General features: G+C 35.9%; 1 protein-coding gene across 5 annotated transcripts in view; it reads left to right on the top strand.

Moving 5' to 3' along the window:
• CACNA2D1 (calcium voltage-gated channel auxiliary subunit alpha2delta 1) overlaps window positions 1-18,840 on the top strand; it is a 428,163-nt gene that overhangs the window by 327,891 nt on the left and 81,432 nt on the right. For all 5 annotated transcript variants that reach the window (XM_086474480.1, XM_086474471.1, XM_086474465.1 and 2 more), the window contains exons 11-12: window positions 12,148-12,306; window positions 17,047-17,151. In XM_086474480.1, the coding sequence (XP_086330606.1) occupies window positions 12,148-12,306; window positions 17,047-17,151 (264 nt within the window). The remainder of the gene's footprint in view (window positions 1-12,147; window positions 12,307-17,046; window positions 17,152-18,840) is intronic.

The raw sequence follows: 18,840 nt of genomic DNA, 5'->3' as shown, positions 1-18,840 counted from the left end.
TGACATTGACACTCCTGTCTCTCCAGCTGCTGCACCATGGACACACAGGCCCTGCAACCCATGGTCTGACTCCAGTTGCTGCACTCACATACCCATGCACAGACACATACACAGAATAAAGAGTCCTTCACTCAGTAGAAGAGGTAGAAATGGAGTTTAATAAGAAGGCAGGACAGACTGCACTGGTGAGCTGCAAGATGTGTCAGACAAGCATACCAACCAGCAAACTCTACATGGGACTGACAATTTTTCCCCTTACCCCTTTATATTCCCCCACTTGTCCCCAAACCACCTAAATCCATCCCTTTCCTCAACTGGTCCTTCCCTTAAATATTTCATAGTAAGTCCTGTGCAATCCTGAAATGCTCTTCCCCTGCATCCCATAATGTCTCCCATACAACTTCCCTGAATCCAAAAGGGTTATTGTATTATAAATTATTGCTTAAGCCCTAGCTACTTGTGGGAAATGAAAAACACCTCCAGAAGACAAGTCATCCTGACTGTCTTGAGGACAAATTACGTCCAGGGAGGTGCTTATCTGTCTCCACTAGCTGTAGGGAGAGCCCACTGTCTTGGACTGGACTCCCAATTAAAAGATCACTGAAGTGAGATGAGCTGAATCATGCTACCTCTGCTCAGCTGAGAATGCAAAAGGGAGTTAGTGAGAACAAAACAACCACAGACACTTTTGGGATTTTTGCATGTTTATTTTCTTCTTGTGTGTTACTGTTTGCTTTAATATATCCATTTTTTTTACTGTTTTGTTATTATCTGTAACTCTAACTTTTATTTTGCTGTGGAATGAAAATGTTCAAAAGGTATGTAAGAGAGAAAAAAGAAATGGAAAGAGTTGGAAAAGGACTAGGGCACATCTTAAAACAAGATCTGTTTCATTTTATATCTGTCACAAAGTGTTAATTCTAGGGAATAGAGTACTTGGCATGAAGAGCCAAAGGGAATGGAAATTAGAAGCTGAAATTCTACATTAGGACATCACGAGCAGGGATGTTGCTAGAAACTGTATTACTGTACAGTACGGCTGACAATTCCAGATGACTAGAAAAGTCACCTCCATTCCCGTTTTGAGGGATTGCTTGGGGCATCAATACAGATTTTTATTGTCTCCTCTTATAGTTGTCAAATGTCAGGAAGTCAGACTTCTAACAGCACATGGCATGGGCATCTGTGATTTCCAGAATAAATCCTAGCTCTCCAGTATATTAGCAGTGCCTAAAATGAGTAGTTTAGTAGTATATAAAATGAGGTGATAGCTCTACCTCCTGGTTCCACTGGTTATAAATCTGTTGGCTATTTCCATCTTCTTAATTTTTAGTAAAACACAAGTCTTACTAAAGACCCACGTTTCATCAGGCATAGCATCGATCCTGTGAGTTGTTATGGCATATCAGATGCCAGACCGAAAGTGCATTTCTGAGTCAGCTTTCCAACTAGGAGACAATTATTAGGGGGCATTGTGATGGTATAATTAAAAATTTGTGGTGGGTGAATGGTCTCTCAACAATAAACTCATTCCTTACCAGTTCTGAAGAGGCTGGGCTGGGCTGGCTTTAATGATTCATCTGGGGAAAGATGACTCACCATGTTACTGAAAAAAAAGAAAATGCAGGCTGTCCATAAGGTTTGGGACAGGGTGGGGGCTGTTTGTTCTATGGTCCCCCTTTTTTAAAATATATTTTCTATAGAAGTCATCTATTTGGTAGCTGTAAATTTTAAGACATATGTGGCAAGATGTAAGTTTGGTGTGAATCTAAAGGATCTCTTAGGCAAAACATGAATGAAATACTCATCGGATTCTCAAGTCTCACGCTCTCGAGACTTATGCATTTCCCTCCTGTCTCGTGCTTCCCAGCGGCATCTCACACATCAGCAGGGTGCTGCCGCAGCCGCCTTACTGCTCGGGAACCCCAGGCACCATGCGCAGCCGGGGACGTTGCTCTGCCCTGCAAAGGGGACAGGCCATGGGAATATGTAGGTGAAATTGTAGCGCCCTGCCATCCCCCAGTTGTGTGGCCTGATGCTGAAATGTGGATCTACCTTGTAATTCGGTGCGCTGAATAAACATTCATCTTGCTTTTGATGTCCTGAGTAGCAACCTCACATATCCAGTAAATTTATAGACAACGGTTTAATACTCAAAACTTTATCTCTGGTGACCAGCAATAGGACGCGAGGAAATGCAATGAAGCTGGGTCAGAGGAAGTTCAGATTGGATGTTAAATAAAGGTTCTTCACCAAGAGGGTGGTCAGTCAGTAGAACAGGCTCCCCAGGGAAGTGGTCACAGCACCAAGCCTTTCAGGGTGCAAGGAGTGTCTGCGTGATGCACTGAGTCATATTGTTTAGTTTTAGGTAGTCCTGCAAGGATCAGAGAGTTGGACTTGATGATCCCTGTGGGTCCCTTCCAACTTGAGATATTCTAGGATTATAAGATTCATCTTTTTAGCCAAGGGCATTTTGTGTTCTAAACAACTTGAATTTGACTGACTGAAGATTTCCCCGGTCAAGTGATAATAAAAAAAAGTCTGCAAAATAATTTTCTAGACAGTGTCTTCTTGTTATGGCTCTCTCCTAGAGTATATCTGGGCAGCAGTGCCACACAGTGCAGACTACAGGACTGCGGCACTACGGTAGTGCAGTAGTGCAGTAGTTCAGATCAGCCGGCTTTCTCTGGGGGATGCTGAAGTTTACAGTACTGAAAGTTTCAGTCAGAAAGAAACACATGATTTTAAGTAAATAATACATGCTAACTTAGCCACAGCATGATGAAATGACCATAAATGAGTTCATCTTGCTAAGCTAATTAATCTTTCAGCCTACGCTGACATTCTTTGCTGTAAGTCTGAGATTCACAACACAGCATTGCACTTTATGGTCTGAACTGTAATATGTACTCAGTGGGAGCTTTGCATTGATTTATATCCAAATAATCGTATTGGTTAGGAAGGTTTGCAAAGCTAACTGAGAGATTTTGGCCCAGTATTTGGTCTTTTTCCAAACATTTATCTCATATTATGCTAATTTGGGGTTTTTTTTCAGCAGATATTTTGTGATCTAACAGTTTTATTCTTGTTGAATGTTGCTTCCTCTGGTCTATAACACATCTATGCATTTCACAATGAAAAGAAATGTGATAGATTTTAAATTTCAGGAAATGCCAATAATGCAAATTGGCATATGATCCTAATTTTATTTCATCCTATACCTGCAATACAATTTAAGAAATGCCAATGTGCTCCTTCTGAGTACTAGAATAAGATTTTTATTTTTTTGCTAGAGTGCATATGTAGGGCTGTACTGTATACCTGAAGACTATCTGTGTGCAAGTCATAGGATAGTAAAAAACAGTTATTCTGTAGCAAGATACGAATGCTGAACTTTTAACACTGCATACTATTTTTTGGCATGTCAAATTACAAACCTTTATTGCTTGAACTGCCTTGAAATTTCTGTGTACTGAGATTTACATAGGAATAAAACTTTGCAAATCGCTTTCTTACTATTCTCTAAATGAGTTCTGATAAATATTTATATCTTCTCACTACTGAAATACAGATTCTAGCTGGCCTTATTCAAGATTCAGTTATTCTTGGGATTAACCCTAAAATCCTTTTATCAAGCCTAAAGCAGCAGGAAAAAAAGGAAAAGAAAAAGCAAAGCTGGATTTAGCTACGAGACGAAAGCCTGATGAAATCAGATCTATTTCACTATTGCTCATTTAATACGTATAGATACAACTGGGTCACAAGCTGATTTAGCCATGAGGTAGAAGTAGCATAGCAACAAACCTCAGCAGATTGAAAGTCAGCAGCAGTAGTATCTGATTAGGTCTTCAACAAGCCGACTGCATTTTTCTCAGGTTTCAGTATTCCCAGAGAGATGTTTCTGGTTTATTTAGCTATTATGATCTTGTAAGTTTTGTCTCTGTAGCAAGTTTAAATCTAGGAATTATTGCTTTGTTCAATTTTGTATGTTTATCTATAAAAGATAAACATTTCTGAATGTTTAAAAACAGAAAATTTGCACAGTTTAAGGCAGGGTCTCATTTAATGGCAGAAGTTTTGGAAGGGTAGCTTTTTAGGGGTTTTTTAGGGTTTTGTTTGGATTTTTTTAGCTTAGAAGTGTAATTTCAGGAGATTCTGATTAAACATGCTATGTTCCATCGGTAGATATTAGTAAACTAATTGGGATGAGTGAAGAATAGGGAGGTGGCAGGTAAGGATAGTTGGGAAAATCTGAGTTTTTACGTAGATTTTGTATTAAACAATCAATAAGAATGTGGTCACTTTTACAGATTGGGGAGGTATAGAAAGACATTTAGATAGGAGGTTTGCTTACAGCTTTTCTCTTAGGAGTGCTGTAAAACTATTGGAAATGCTTGTTTTGGTAATATGGATGCCTCTGTATGGAAAAAATGAAATTTCATCCTCCTGGAGCTGGGACCTCTGTGTTCAACATGCAGAATTTTTTCTTTAAGGAAATTTGGATTTCAGTATTCCTGCTTCTTCAGTCATTTGGCACATGAGAGTATTTTACTAGTTTAGTTGAAATAAGAAATCTATGCCAGTCACAGAAAGCGCCAACAACCGCCACCAGAAGTGTAAAATTTCCCATTTTAAGATAACATTTATAAGACCATTCAACTTTTTTGGTTTTATTGCCACCTAGTGACTAAAACTTGAAAAAGTTTTGAAAAGTTTCATTGACTTACTGGTTTTGATTTGTTTACGTTGTTGCATTTTCCAGTAATGAGATGATTTACAACAGATTTTGTGTTTTTCAGATTGAATTACAGAGTTAGTGCTGCTTTCTTTGGTTTCTTTTCCTGAGGATTTACGTAAACTTATTGCTTTCCTCAGTGGATTAGTGCTTTGTTCCAAGTAGCATCTGATAAATGTTGACTGAAGCTTGGTTTCTTGATCATGTCATAAAAACAATTAAGCATGTATCTTTACATAAATATATTTCTAATAAAAATATATATATATACACACATGTATGAAGACATCAGACCAGAAAAAAAAGTTCTTGACTGTCAGAAACAGTAATAAGTACTTTCTGATCAAGATAAATTAATGCCACAAGATATTACTCTTTAATTCTTTATAACGTTTCTTTTATGCTGCATTTTTGCTGCCTGATTTTTTTGCTAGCATTACACGTAATGTGAATTCTAAGACAGTGCAGTGAAGGGGTTGGTTTGGGTTTCCTTTCCTAAAAGAAGCAGAATCAATTGAAATGTTTTATTTGCATTTAAATAACCTCCTACACTTGCTGAAGGTATGATTGACATGGGATTTTGGATTTATATCCTTTTTACCTCTCAGGGGATGGAGATATATTTAGATGTATAGAGAGGGATTGATGGATCTACAGAAGGGAGTTTGAAACAGTCATCAATTTATACATTGCCTGTGAAATCAAGATTTTTCTCTTGCAGTGCCGTAGACTTCAGAATGAATTGCATTAGCTGTGTGTGCCTTTTGAAGGAGTTTAAGTGATAAGCTGTTTATGAGAATTCACGCTTTAAGAATTTGTGCCCTATTTGACCTGTAGTTTAAATGGCATATAGCAAAACAACTAATATCAAGTTAAAGAGCAAATTTGAGGACTTGGAGTTGATTGCACAAAGGAAAGGGGAAAAGAATATTCTGGTGCTCTAGTAGTGGGGAATTGAGATTAAAGCTTCTGGCCATGTCTTTGCCTTGGATTTACTTGTTTTCTTCCCTGTTGCTTCACCAATAAAATGAAAAGAGTTCTGAGCTATTTCACATGGAGAAAAAGACACGCAGTAATGTTTGAAAATATCTGTGGTAAGTGTGGATGTCCCTGGGAGTTACATGCTATGTGTTACTTGCTAAAGCTTGTCAGCTGGGGAGAGGTCGGCTGGTATCTGCAAAAGGCAGATTTATCAAAAAATTTCCCAGTAGACAAGCTGGTTTGTATCTGTTCAGCAGGTAATATATTGAACTGAATGCAGTTTTAGAAAAAACAGAACAAAACCAAACAAAATACCCCCATGTTTTCCCTGTCATCTATTTTGTTTGTTGTTTTTTTCCCAGACTGCTTGGTAGCTTTGATCTTTCCACTTAACTGTCTTAAATGTTTTTCAGTTCCTATATATCCCACTTTTGAATACTGATCCTTTCATGCATTGTTTTGCAGCCTTTTTCCATGAGGGGTTTGTATGTCCGTCCATCCCACCCCTTCTTTTGTCTTATACTCTCTTCTTAATGAGAATGCCTGTCTGTAGGGTCTCTTGTTATTCATTTTTTGATCTGCCATCATATCCACAGAGTGCTCAGATACAGGAAATAAATCAGCATCTCTGTTTCACTTGAATCCTTTGATATCCTGGTATTGGGGTAGGAGTTTTAATAATTTTAAAGAAAGATTTCCAGACTGAGACTCTGGAAAAGGGAAGTCTTTTAGCAATGCAGAAGTAACTATTCTGGCATCAGAAAAGGATTTCAGAATGACAAGCCCTTCTCTTGTCCATCAGTCTAACTCTTGGCGCTCTATGGATTGTAGGGTTCCATGTGTCTGGAGGAGCCCACAGCTCAATGGTACCAGGCAAGGGAGGGGAAAGGTCTCTAGCATTTAGATATTTCACTGCAGTTGTGTTTAATTTTCCACTGGTTTTGCAATTCAATCCTTTTCTGAACAGGATGATAAAGACAAAGGCTTTGTACAACTGTCAGATTAGTATTTCTGTTTCTAGCCTTCTCCAGAATGGCAAGGTTCAAGCAGCATTAAACTCAAACCCCTTTGTTCAGAGTTTCAAGTTAAGTTGAAGTGATTAACTTGTTTTTCGAATTATTGAGTTGTGCCATATACGGCCAAAGATTATACTGGTGGTTTGAGGTCAACTAGATGAAGTTCTCTACACCCTTAGTGCCCTACTAACAGGCCTGGGTATTCCTGCCCAAACCTGTGAACAGGAACTCTTCATTTCCTCAGGCCTGACAATCGTTCTGGGAGATCCCAAAGGTAGAGACTGCAAAAGGGTGTAATTAAATTGGGTAGTGAGAAATAGTCTAGTGAAAAATACATCTAGATCCTCTACCTTGCTATATAATTACAAGACAAATTTAATTATATTAATACTTTATGATACTTTAAAATAAATCTAAGGTTATCCTGTTTTCCATGATTTCCAAGGGTTTTGCTGCAAGCCGCTGTTATTTTAGCTTAAATAAGGAATAAGCTTTTTATGTAGTTGAAAAAGTAGAAGCTGTCACTGGTGCTGACATACCATATAGGGTGGCTTTAGATTTTAACTATTGGATGGTTTTCCTCCAAATGTTGTCTGTCTTGTCAGTGACTGAGCCCACAGCATTGAACGCAAATTCCATTTATTTTCTTTTTACCAGAATAGCATTTCTGTGATGTATGTTTGTCTTTACTGCAGTAATTAGGGGGAAATGCCCGTCTGATGAATACTCAGCTGACATATTTTGTATCGATACATTGAGAGTATTTTATTCAGTGAAGTATAGGTTGTATTTGCTTTAATTTTACAGCTTTGATAGGACTTGATTTTGTAAGAACATGGACATTCTGAAGTGCAACTGGTTTTTGAAATGTTGCATGTTCTTTCTTCCAGTTAAGTAACTGAGTATATTGCTAACTGGTTTTCAATAAATAGTGCAAATAAGCCTTATCGTAGTACTTAGAAGACAGGTAATGTGACCAGTAATTGTTAAAGGCTTATTGCGGGTATTTTGGCTTTAGCTATCTTAATGTGTGAAAAATTATAATGCCACTATTGCTATGATATTTCAGATTATTGTAACTGGAAGCTGACTCAGTTTGACTAATTCAAAGTTATGAATGGTCCTGGTATTTGTCACAAAGTCATCTGGTTAAAGAGCGAAATAACAAAATCCAGTTTTAAGAGCCATCTGAAGGCTTTTACACTTGAAATCCTTCAGATACTTCAGGTTTTTTTCTTGAGTTCAAATTAATTAAATGTAGCCCTGAATTTTGTTCCCGCCTTTGGACATTTTTATCAGTCACACTTCAACCTTCAGACCTGCCTTCACCTGTTAGCAAACAGATAAATGTTCATTTTGGAGGATTGTTTTTCCCTCTACTGATTCCTTTATCTAATCAAAAACCCTTCTCATCTGCTTTGTTGACTGGCATCAACGTTAATGTTGACTGATGTATTTGAAAACAGCTGGCTCATATCTTTTCTTCATTAAATTGCAGCATTTGCAGACTTTGGTTGATGTAACTCTCCATTCTACAAATGTGTTATTTCTCTCCTTCAGTTTGCATCATGTGTTAGTATAGTACAGGTTACTTGTCAACTGCTTTAACAGTTTGAGCCAGTATTCCTGTCAAGTTTTAAAACGGCATTTTTGTATCTGCAGTTACCAATCCATATGCTAGATACTTGACCTTCACAGAAATAATTATCCTGATACATTTGCGGGACTGCTAGCAAGCAATTTAGGTTTGCAGTTTAATGTTATTGGCATTTCAGGGAGAAATTCTCTTTTGTCACTAAATTTTCACATGAACATCTAAACTGCTGTTTGCTGTAGTCCAAGGCAAGGCATGCACTGGCCATAAGATTGACCTTATGATTATTTTACATTAGCTCATTAAATAATTTGCATATAATGTCACTGATGGAGCAGTGTTTTCACTCTACTTTTTCAGATGAAATTGGCTTTTGTAGAGCAGAGCTACCGACCAACTAGTGTTTCTCTTCTATGTTCCAAGTAGAAGATCTGTACTTTCATCCCATCTCATGATTAGAATTAGTTTTCAGATCTTGTCTTTTTAAAATTACATTAGTAATTTTCACATCATGGCTTCAAAATTATGTCAAGGCAAGCTGAAATAATCCCACAGCACAATACTGCTTTCAGTCCCACATGGTTAATGCACCAAATAATCATCTGGTGATTTATTGGTTGCTTCTGTAAGAAGCATCTGTAAGAAGCAGCGTTGAGTGTGTCACTGTTTTGCATCAAAGTTAATTGATTGTGTGGTCGTCTCGTGATTTTACTTCAGCAGCAAAACAAGCTGCTTATTCACAACAAATAAAAATCATCACAAGATATCAAGGAGAAATGGAAAAAAGAATGACCATAATCTGTGTGAGTCTGGGGAAATAATTTTTATAAAAGATAATGGATTTAAAAAACACAGAGTGGAAATGTTAAAGTTCTGCTGGAAGTCTTACATTTTAATCACAGCAGAGGGTTGAGCCTACCAAAATATTCTTTTCTGGGAAACATGGCATACAATAAAGGAATATTCAGGCTGAAAATTTGGTTATATGTAATCCGATTCCATGTGTTCATTTGTTTTAAAAGTGAAGTTTGCATTGTGACACTGGGAGAACTGGAAAATATTTTTAATCTTCATTATCTTATCCTGTTTTCATACTTTTGTTACTGTAAATAGTTTAGATACACAATACTATAATATGTAGTATTATGAAAATTAAAGCCCCAATAAATAGAATTTTACAAAAATAAATAAGCAACATTTGTCATATTATTATATAAAACTGACTCTTCTGTAGGATACTTGGTCAAGTATAACATTGCATTTTTCAAAGTTAAAGCACTTCTTCATGTTTTGCATGGTTTTGGAAACAGTTCTCCGCTTGTGACACATTGGGAACTGCATATTATAGAAAGAGGGGCAGAAAACTTTGCATAAAGTCGTTTGAGAATAACTTGCTCCCACAGATTTTCATCACCGGGGGACCAGAGCTAAAACACTGGGACAGAGTAGTAACTGTCCCTATTAATTGGAAGGCTGTATGAAGATTCTTATATGGGTATTCTCATAGTGTATTCTGCGTGGCAAGAATCAATACAATTTTTTAGTTAATACAGTCCTCAGGAAAACAGCAACTATACCATAAAAATATCAGTAAATCACCAAAAGACAATATTATCCCATGAGGAATGAGCAAAAATAAGCTCACTAGAAAAATAAATACAATATGAAGATGACAACATATTAGATTAACTGTGAACTACTTAATGGTCAAAATCGAAATAGTGGCTTTTCTTGTTTAAGTTCTACATTCACGCAGGAGTGGCCTGTGATATGACAATGATATTAGAAGGAGGCAGAAAAATGCGTGCCTTAAAGTGGCTGGTTCATGGGGCACTTTGACACATCCATTTTGTGAGAATAAGAAATTAGATGTATACACTCAAGTAAGAATCCAGCACAGCAAATACTCTCATAATAGTGCCTGGATTTGCTCACTTACAGCCCAAAACCCCACAGTTTCAGCTTGTGGCTATTTTCAAGAAGGATGTCGAACAAATTAGGCTATGCTGAGGATGATGCCTTTCTCTGTCAGTCATCGCTGCCATAAGCTGTACTCCATTTCTGTTATACATTTCCTCCTACTAATTTGATAGCAGAAGTCTCATTGATTAAAGTGGATGTTGGATAAAAATTACTGGTAGTTCACATTTTTTTGGTTGGTTCTAAAGGCAAGGAGCATGCATCTGTACACATCTGATTCCAGGACATGGAAAAGTCTGCATATCTATTGAATTGAATTATTATGCATTATTAAAAATAGTTTGATATTATCAGTCCGTTCATTCTTTTATGTTCTGTTCATTGTAAGTGTCCTGCAATTACAATGAAAGTTGATGTTTGCTGCTGATAGCAGTTCTCTCTCTGTACTTTTTGCCTGGTACTTAATGATTTATTTTAGACATGTATGTAGTCTGATCAGTTATTGAAATCTGTGACCTTATTTACCTTATCTCCTATACAGTACTATTGATCTTATTAGCAGTATTGTGACTTAAGTCAACAGGGCCTGATTTTTAAGTTATTTGAAGACTTTGCCCCAGATTGCAGCAAAAAATTATGTTTACATTTACTTTCATTGAAGAACCTTAATCAGGAAGAGGCATAGTAATCTGTTTGTAGCTGAAACATAAGTTAGGAGGTCTGGATTTTAGTGCCTTTACTGAGATGGAGTTTTACAGAGTTTTTTCGACATCTTATTTGCCAGTGAGAAAAAAGGCTCACATAAGAAATCTGGATAGATAAAACACTTCAAAAATTGGCCAAGACGATAGTATTAGTAATATTAGTCAAGAGTATCTTAAATAAAAATGACTGTACTGTAGTTAAAAGGAGATTTTCATTCAAATAGAATTAAACACAGTTTATGTGTAGTAATATGCAATTTCATTCAAGGCTACAGTTAGAATCGTACATGCTGCAGCATTTTTTAAGAGAAGTCTCATCTTTGACTTTGGACAGACAGATACAGAGTGAGCTAAAAAGTGAGATGGGTTTCAGCATCCTGACTCTCTACCAGGAGATATATATACGTATATATATATATATATATTCGTACTTATACGTGTATGTATGTATATTTATGCAGGGACAAATTTTAAAGAGATCTTAAACTGATTTCTACTTGTGCAGATAACACTTTGCACATAAAAAAATGTTCTATGTATGTTTTTAAATAATGTCAGTATCTCTTATATATGAATTTTTCAGGGAGTACTCTTTACGAATATATGGGTAAGAGAGCCCAAATATGTGTGTTCTCAACACAGAAATTTGTACTGTTATTAACAATATCCTCGTATTTACAGCTATACTTTTATGTGCTTCCTTTGTCCCAAGAGTGTATTTTGTTTTCTGTAAGGTATATGTACTAATCAATTATGATCTGCAGGTTTTACTGTAAAACAGCAGACTAATACGTGCAATATGGATGTCACCTGATAATTCAAGCAGTATTTTTCAGTGAATAAAATAATATTTCCCCATTTTTTTTCTCTCCCTAACTCTGCTTTTCTCAGATCGATTCATTATGTGAGCTTGAAACAATATTTGTGTGATTTTTTCCAATATAGTAGAGTTTTTTGGATTGCAACAAACAGTGAAGCAACAAATACCTTTTTTTTTTTTAAAAAAAAAAAAAAAAAGTATATTTATTGCCCACTTTTGAAATCCCCAGACTCTGCTGGGCATTCTCAATGTAGTGGAAATGAAAATCCAGGTGTGACGTGCTTTATCTCATGGATCAAGAAACCATTAGCCTTTACTACTACAGTACTGGAAAAAAGAATTAACCATCTTTAATACTATTTCTGTTTATTTTACAGTTTAACAATAATGCTCAGAATGTCAGTTGCTTTAATCATCTTGTCCAAGCTAATGTGAGGAACAAGAAGAAACTGAAAGAAGCTGTCTATAAAATCTCTGCTAAAGGAATTACAGATTACAAAAAAGGCTTTAGCTATGCTTTTGAACAGCTGCTGAATGTAAGTATGAAAGTCATCTCTCTGCTGTAAAGTGAAGGAGAACGTGAATGTTCAGATGCCCACTGCACGCTCCTCCGTTATGTAACTACGTGGTAGAATTGCAAACCTCTATTTAGCAAATAAATTCATCCCAACAATATGGGGTTTTTTTCTTTGCAGATCCCCTGGCAGATTGCTAAAATTTGGGAGTACATTTGGTTTTCAATGTGCTGTACTGTTTTTACTTCATTCATTCAGCTAGTTTCTCATTGAACATGTGATTCTCAGTTGGCACATAGCTGTGGTAGTGGTTGATTTACAGGTAATTTTAAAATCGAAGGCCCTGTGTTACAGTATTATCATTTCAATTTTACCACAGTATCCTCTAGCAATGTTTAGTTAACCTGCAATTTTATACTTATTACAAGTCATAAATAGTTGACCATGGCTTGAGCAGGACAGAGGGAGGTAAATGACTGACTTACCAGAGGAATATTAGGCACTTGAGAGTATTCTAATTCGATTCCCTTTCTCATGTATAAAAAGAATATTTTCCTCAAAAATTAAATGTATTGTTTCCATGCTTTGATTATATTGTACTTTCTAATTTGCACCCAAAAACTAGTTTTCTGAGTAGTGATGTTTCCCATTGACCAAACGCTGAGGTTTTATTAGTCATTTTTTAATAGTCTGTGTAGTTGTTTTTTTTAAAAAAATATCTACTTTTCACCTTCATAAAGACTGCATATTGCATCTTTGCCGTAGCGTAAATAAAGCTATACCAATTTACAGCACTTAAGAAGTGTATTCTTCTTATTTCTGTTTGCTGGGTTTTTTTGGTTTTTATTTTTTTATTATATCAGTGTTGTCTCTCAGTGTACAAGTATTTAAATTTTTCCAGTAATCTGCAATATTCTGGACTGCAGGGTGCTTCCCTGCCATTGTGTATGCAGCTTAGGGCTATAGATGGCTGAAAAAATTCTATCTTGTTAAATTTTGATGAAGGAAAAGAAAATACAAAGTTTTCAAGGGTATTTTCTCAACAGTTCACTACGTAGCTGAGCAGAGGTGTTTGGTGGGGAAATGATTGGGTGCCCTCTGCTGATGGTTATATAAAACTGCAAACAGAATTTTGAAAGCCGTTGGACTTTTTCAGACCAGGCTGAAAGGCATTTCCCCTTTTCTTCATCCATCTCATGCAGAGAAAACCAGGAAGACACAAGAAATTTTGCCAAAGACAGCGTGTTCCTCACAGTATTTCTATTTGATTAACATTATGTATTACATTTGGTGCAGGATCAGATGCATACTCTGTGTATAGGCAGTGTTAAGACCTGAACACAGGGGAAGCCTCAAAGTGGACTTGTTTGTAGGACTAAAAAAAATAATTGGAGATCTGTCTCATAAGGGGACCATCTCTGTCGCAGCTGGAGACAGAGGTGTGATTAGCTTCATGTAATGTCTGCAAGCCTGTAAATTATGGCTGGACATTGTGGATGTATATATCAAGGGAAATGAAGAGATTGCACTAGGTTATAAAAATACAGTTTTCCTCTTCAGATGTGGGCAAGTCCACCTGGCAGGAAGAGTAAGGAGCTAGGGATGAAGTTAACACTGGACTCTTGTGACAAGACAATGCAATAGGACAATATAATACAGGCTTAAACAAATAATAAAAAAAAATAATGCTTAGGGAGATTTTCCAGTTGTATATTTATAAATTCAAATAGTCCAGTTTTTTTAAGGTTCATTGAAATGGAATATTTTTTTAACAGCTCAAATTTTCATAATGATGTTGTGAGTGCTGTTTCTGGATGACAGTTATTTCAAACAATTTTCCTGAATACCACATACCATAATAACTACAATTTGTCAAAAAAATTATCTTGAAATCATCTCTCCCTGATTTGAGTAGTTGATTTTTGCTTTGGTTTACCTTTTCCTTCCTCAGAGGCATGAAATTCATAATGAAAAAATGCATTCCTAAAGTGTCATGGCACAAGGTATAATCCTGACCTGTGACTTAATGAGTTAGTTTTAAGGATGTGAAACATATATAAAAAAAGCAACTTTAGCCATAATATAAAATGGATCAAGTCTTGCTTGCTTGTTTGGAAAAAAAAAAATGAAGCCTTTATCAAGTGCAAGAGAGAGCTAAAAATGAATATGTAGGCTCAGTTCCAACTGGTATTCTTCTGTGGTTTAAGCTAAGAAGCCAGATTTTGTCCTGGGAAGGCTGCTGTATAGGCAACACATTCCTCTTCAGCTGTGGTCTGTGGTGGGAGGGAAGAGACATCCATTGGACTGCTGAAGTAAACTGTTCAGAAAAATGATGAAATTACTGTGTAAGCTTTGCAAAATCACTTATATTCACTCCCTGAGCCAGTATCTCTGCAAACGGGGGAAAAGTGTGTTCTAAAGGCAGTTCTGCCTTCCTCTGGGTCCCTTGTAAGAGACTGATGTGTTACGTTCATTCATCAGGATGGAAATGTTTCATGGTGGGAAAGTAACATATGATTTGAATTTACTGAAATTCAGATTTCCAATATTGTTTGGAGGCTAAAATCTTGGAATTGTTTTCCTTGACATGACTTTAGTGTCTGAACGGTGTAGTGTAAGTAAATGCCCTTCTGTAAGTACTAGGAGTTCAAACACTGCATTTTGCTGATACAGTATAAGCATATGCTAAGTAAGCTGCTGGAAAAAAACTAGAAAAATCAGTTAAAACAAAGACTAGCTCAAGTTCGTGTTGTCCACGGTAGTGCTGATTTCAAAATTAGAAGGAAAGTTTTATAATATGAGCAGGCTTTGGTCCCCTTCTTTGTCATCTCCTTGGTTTCCCTCTGATTTTATTTTGGCCCATATATTTAATCACTGTGAATGTAGGAGAGTTTCTTTTTTTATGAAGTATCCAAAACTACTTTTATTACTTTTTTAATATCAAAAAGATTGCTGCACAAAGCAGTATCTTGTAGGTTATATTTCACAAGCAAAAAATGGTCATAAATTATTTAATTCCAAATGAAACACAGTATACTGATGAGATTGGAGAGAATGCATTGATTTAAGGTGGTTGTTATATGTTGTTACGTACAACTTGTTTTCTTCAAATTATTAAATAAGTAGTTGCTCACTGAATCTTGAACTACCGATACAAATCATCTCTGAGGAATAATTATTTATCTGTTAATACAGTGATTGCAAAAAAAAGTTTTTGTGTTTTAGTTTTCTGGGATCATTTTAGAACTCTGGAGCTGCAATATTGAGAACCATTGGCTGATGTTTGAGGGCTCGCTTTGGTGTTTCAGTTTCTTTATCAGAGAAGAAGAAGGAAACAGATCAGAGAGTAGGATGAAAAGTGACAAAGGGAAGTAGGATCATCTAACCTGAGCAGCCAGGTGACAATTAGTCACTATCTAATAACAAAGACTAAAGCAAGGGATAAACAGGTACTTTGTAAGTAAATAGTACATTCATAGAGCAAAATTCAGGCTGGTGGAAGGGGAAGTTGAATTTATTTTACTGAATCTCTAAGGGTTTTACTCTATCACATCCAACTACTGAGAATTACCAAGATATGTCTGACTAGGAGCATTTCTATGAATGCTCAAAGAATGCTGGCTGTAAAATCCATTAACAGTTTGCTTAGACTAGACTCTTAATTTTTAGGGAATAAGGAAAGAAGATGAATGCCAAAAGAGGAGCCTTTGGATCATTTCATGAGAAGCCAAAGTTCCTATTCATTTCTTCATTGTTCTGGCTGTAGAACAACGTTTTTATTCCTTTGCACAACACACTGCATTTTTCCCAGTAGATTTACTAGATACTTTGGCTGCTGAATTAGGAGTCAGAGGAGTTTCTTCTCTGTTCCCTCTGTTCCAGGCTTGCTCTCCAGAAATAATGGAACATGGTCACTTCTTCATCTCTGAGTTGCAATCTAAATATAAAAGTAGGTGATGGAGAAATCTTAACACTAGGCAACCTTACCTTGGCTGTAATATATTCTACAAACCCGATTCTAAAATACTTTTCTAAAGTGTAGCTATTCATTTCAATTTATTAAATAATCATCATCATCATCATCATCATCATCCCAGGAAAGAATTAAAGAAGTGAAAGATGGAGCTTTTTTAATGAAATGTGACAGAAGTAGCAAATGCAAACATATTTCTAAGGTAGAGTTTTCTAAATGTACCTATAGGATGCCTAAATTGTCAGAGTTTGCATTTAAATGGTCAGTGAGCTTGATAGTTTCTGTGAGTAGAAGTTTAGGAGAAAAAAAAGTAAAATTCAGGAAGGAAAAGGAAAAAGTCGGGTTGAGAAAACAGAAAAGTAAAAATATTTAGAGGCTCTCACTGTACAAGTCTTATGCAGAACATCTGTAGAGGAACACTGTGGGGTTGATGTGATGGGTATGAGCTAAAGAGCTTCTTCTGGGTTGGTAGAAGTGTGAGGAACCACCAGAGCCCCATTCCTCTGTGTTGGGCCAGATCTGAAATGAGTCACATTTAACTGTTCTGGGTTTATTTTATTTTATTTTATTTTATTTTATTTTATTTTTTTTTATTTTGTTTTGTTTTATTTTATTTTATTTTATTTTTCGTTCAGAAAAGGTTATTGAATGAAATCCTAAAAGACTTTGGAAGTTTTACTGTTACCGGGTTGAAGTAGTAAGAATGTGATATGAAAGCCATCAAATATAACAGCTGTTATTCCTTATAGCCTGAAATTAAAAAAAGCTTCTCTTTGTATCTCCTACAGCACAGTGTCTCTAGAGCTAACTGCAATAAGATTATTATGTTGTTTACGGATGGTGGTGAAGAAAGAGCACAAGAAATTTTCCATAAATATAATGAAGACAAAAAAGTAAGTGATAGATGAAAGAATTTATTACATACAATAGAACAGCACAAAGAGGAACATTTAAATATGGAAGTGAAAGCATTATTGGTATGTGTATAAAGTACTTTTAAAAAACATATTAGTATTGAACCTTAGGGCACTTAAGGCTTTCTCAATCTATAAAACATTTCCTTGAGAAGACCATAAAATACATTTAATATTTTACACGTTGTGACTCATTGGTGTCAAGCAGTACAGAAGTATACCATAAGCCGTAAAGAATTAATTTTTTTAAAAAACATTTTTCTTGTATTAGTGTAACCCTTGCATTTTCAAGTGAAAACACAGGTAGCTAAATGATACGAGATATAGGTATACCTCCTCACTGTGAATATTTTCTATGTGTTGTTGTTGCTTATCAGGCAAAGGCAAAACCACATCTCAAGGTTAGAATCTGAATACATTTGGACTGGAAAAAAACCACATTTGTCCCAGTGAGGTTACTTACACATTTAAATATCTTAGTTAGGAGAGGGATGGCTGTCTATTGGTGCAATTTGATCTGAGATTCAACCAGTATTATGGGCTTGACACAAGAATCACTGGATGAGTTGTGTTGTTCAGATTAGATTGGGTTATTACTTGTGCTGGTTTTGATTTTAGTTTTTCAATCTAATCAAATTTCTGGTCTGGCTTTTGCATACTTACAAGTGTACAAATGCATGAATATGTGTGTGTGTCTGAAATAATTAGCTTCGTAAATTGTCTCCTACTACATTTCAGCGTAAATGTTTATATTTAGACAATTAATCACTTTCTAAATAAAAGTTAAATATGACCTGGGTTCACACTACAACTAACAATTTACTCTTTCTAGTGTTTGGGGATGTGCTTTTACCTGGTTTTTGTGAGGTGTTTTGTTTTGTTTTGTTTTGTTTTCAAAAAAGTAGCTAGATGTTAGGTCACAATTCACCAAGACACTCTAACAGTTGCCATGGATGCTTATGTATAAAGCAGTGGAAGTATTTCACTGGAAATCCTCATATATTTGAATTAATCCCTTCAAAAAGAGAACTGGAAATGCAAGACATGGTTTCCGTCTCGACCAGTGATTCACTCAGTGACCTTGAATAATCATTTTCTGTCTGCTTTATTACAGTCTTTCACATAGAATTATATGGTGGGGTTTAGTTAATCTTCATGTCTGAGCTGAAAGTACTTTTTAAACTGACAATTAGAAGGAAGAACTGAGATCGTAGCAACTTGTCATGTGACAATGTCTGCATTCTGAAAATATAGGAAGAGATTCCTTTTCTCATTTGGACTTGGTAGCTGTTATTGTGTTACAACAAAAGCCAGCAGGCTAAAGGAATTATGTGCATAAGGGGGAAGATGTATGATTCATTTCTTATTATTTTCTGTCTAATTTACCATGATGAGAGGAAAGTATAGTAAAACATCTAGTCCAAACAACAAAACAGATTTGCAGCGCTAAGATTTGTGGTCTTACTCACAACATGCCTGACAACCGATTATTCTATGAAGTTTAATAGATGAAATGTAGGGTTTACTAATTTAAATTGGTTATTTTGCTGTGTCCTTTAATACTATAAATTTGCACTGCCAAGGGTTGGGTTGGTTTTATCTATGCTCTTATATATAGTACCATACACTCTCACTTTCTTGTTCCTTCTAGTGATTGAGGGTTTGGGG

Source organism: Leptosomus discolor, chromosome 1, assembly GCF_034619465.1.
Source record: "Leptosomus discolor isolate bLepDis1 chromosome 1, bLepDis1.hap2, whole genome shotgun sequence".
NCBI classification, from domain to species: domain Eukaryota; kingdom Metazoa; phylum Chordata; class Aves; order Leptosomiformes; family Leptosomidae; genus Leptosomus; species Leptosomus discolor.
Note: the sequence above shows the minus strand (reverse complement) of the source record. Positions and strands in the feature narration are given on the sequence as shown.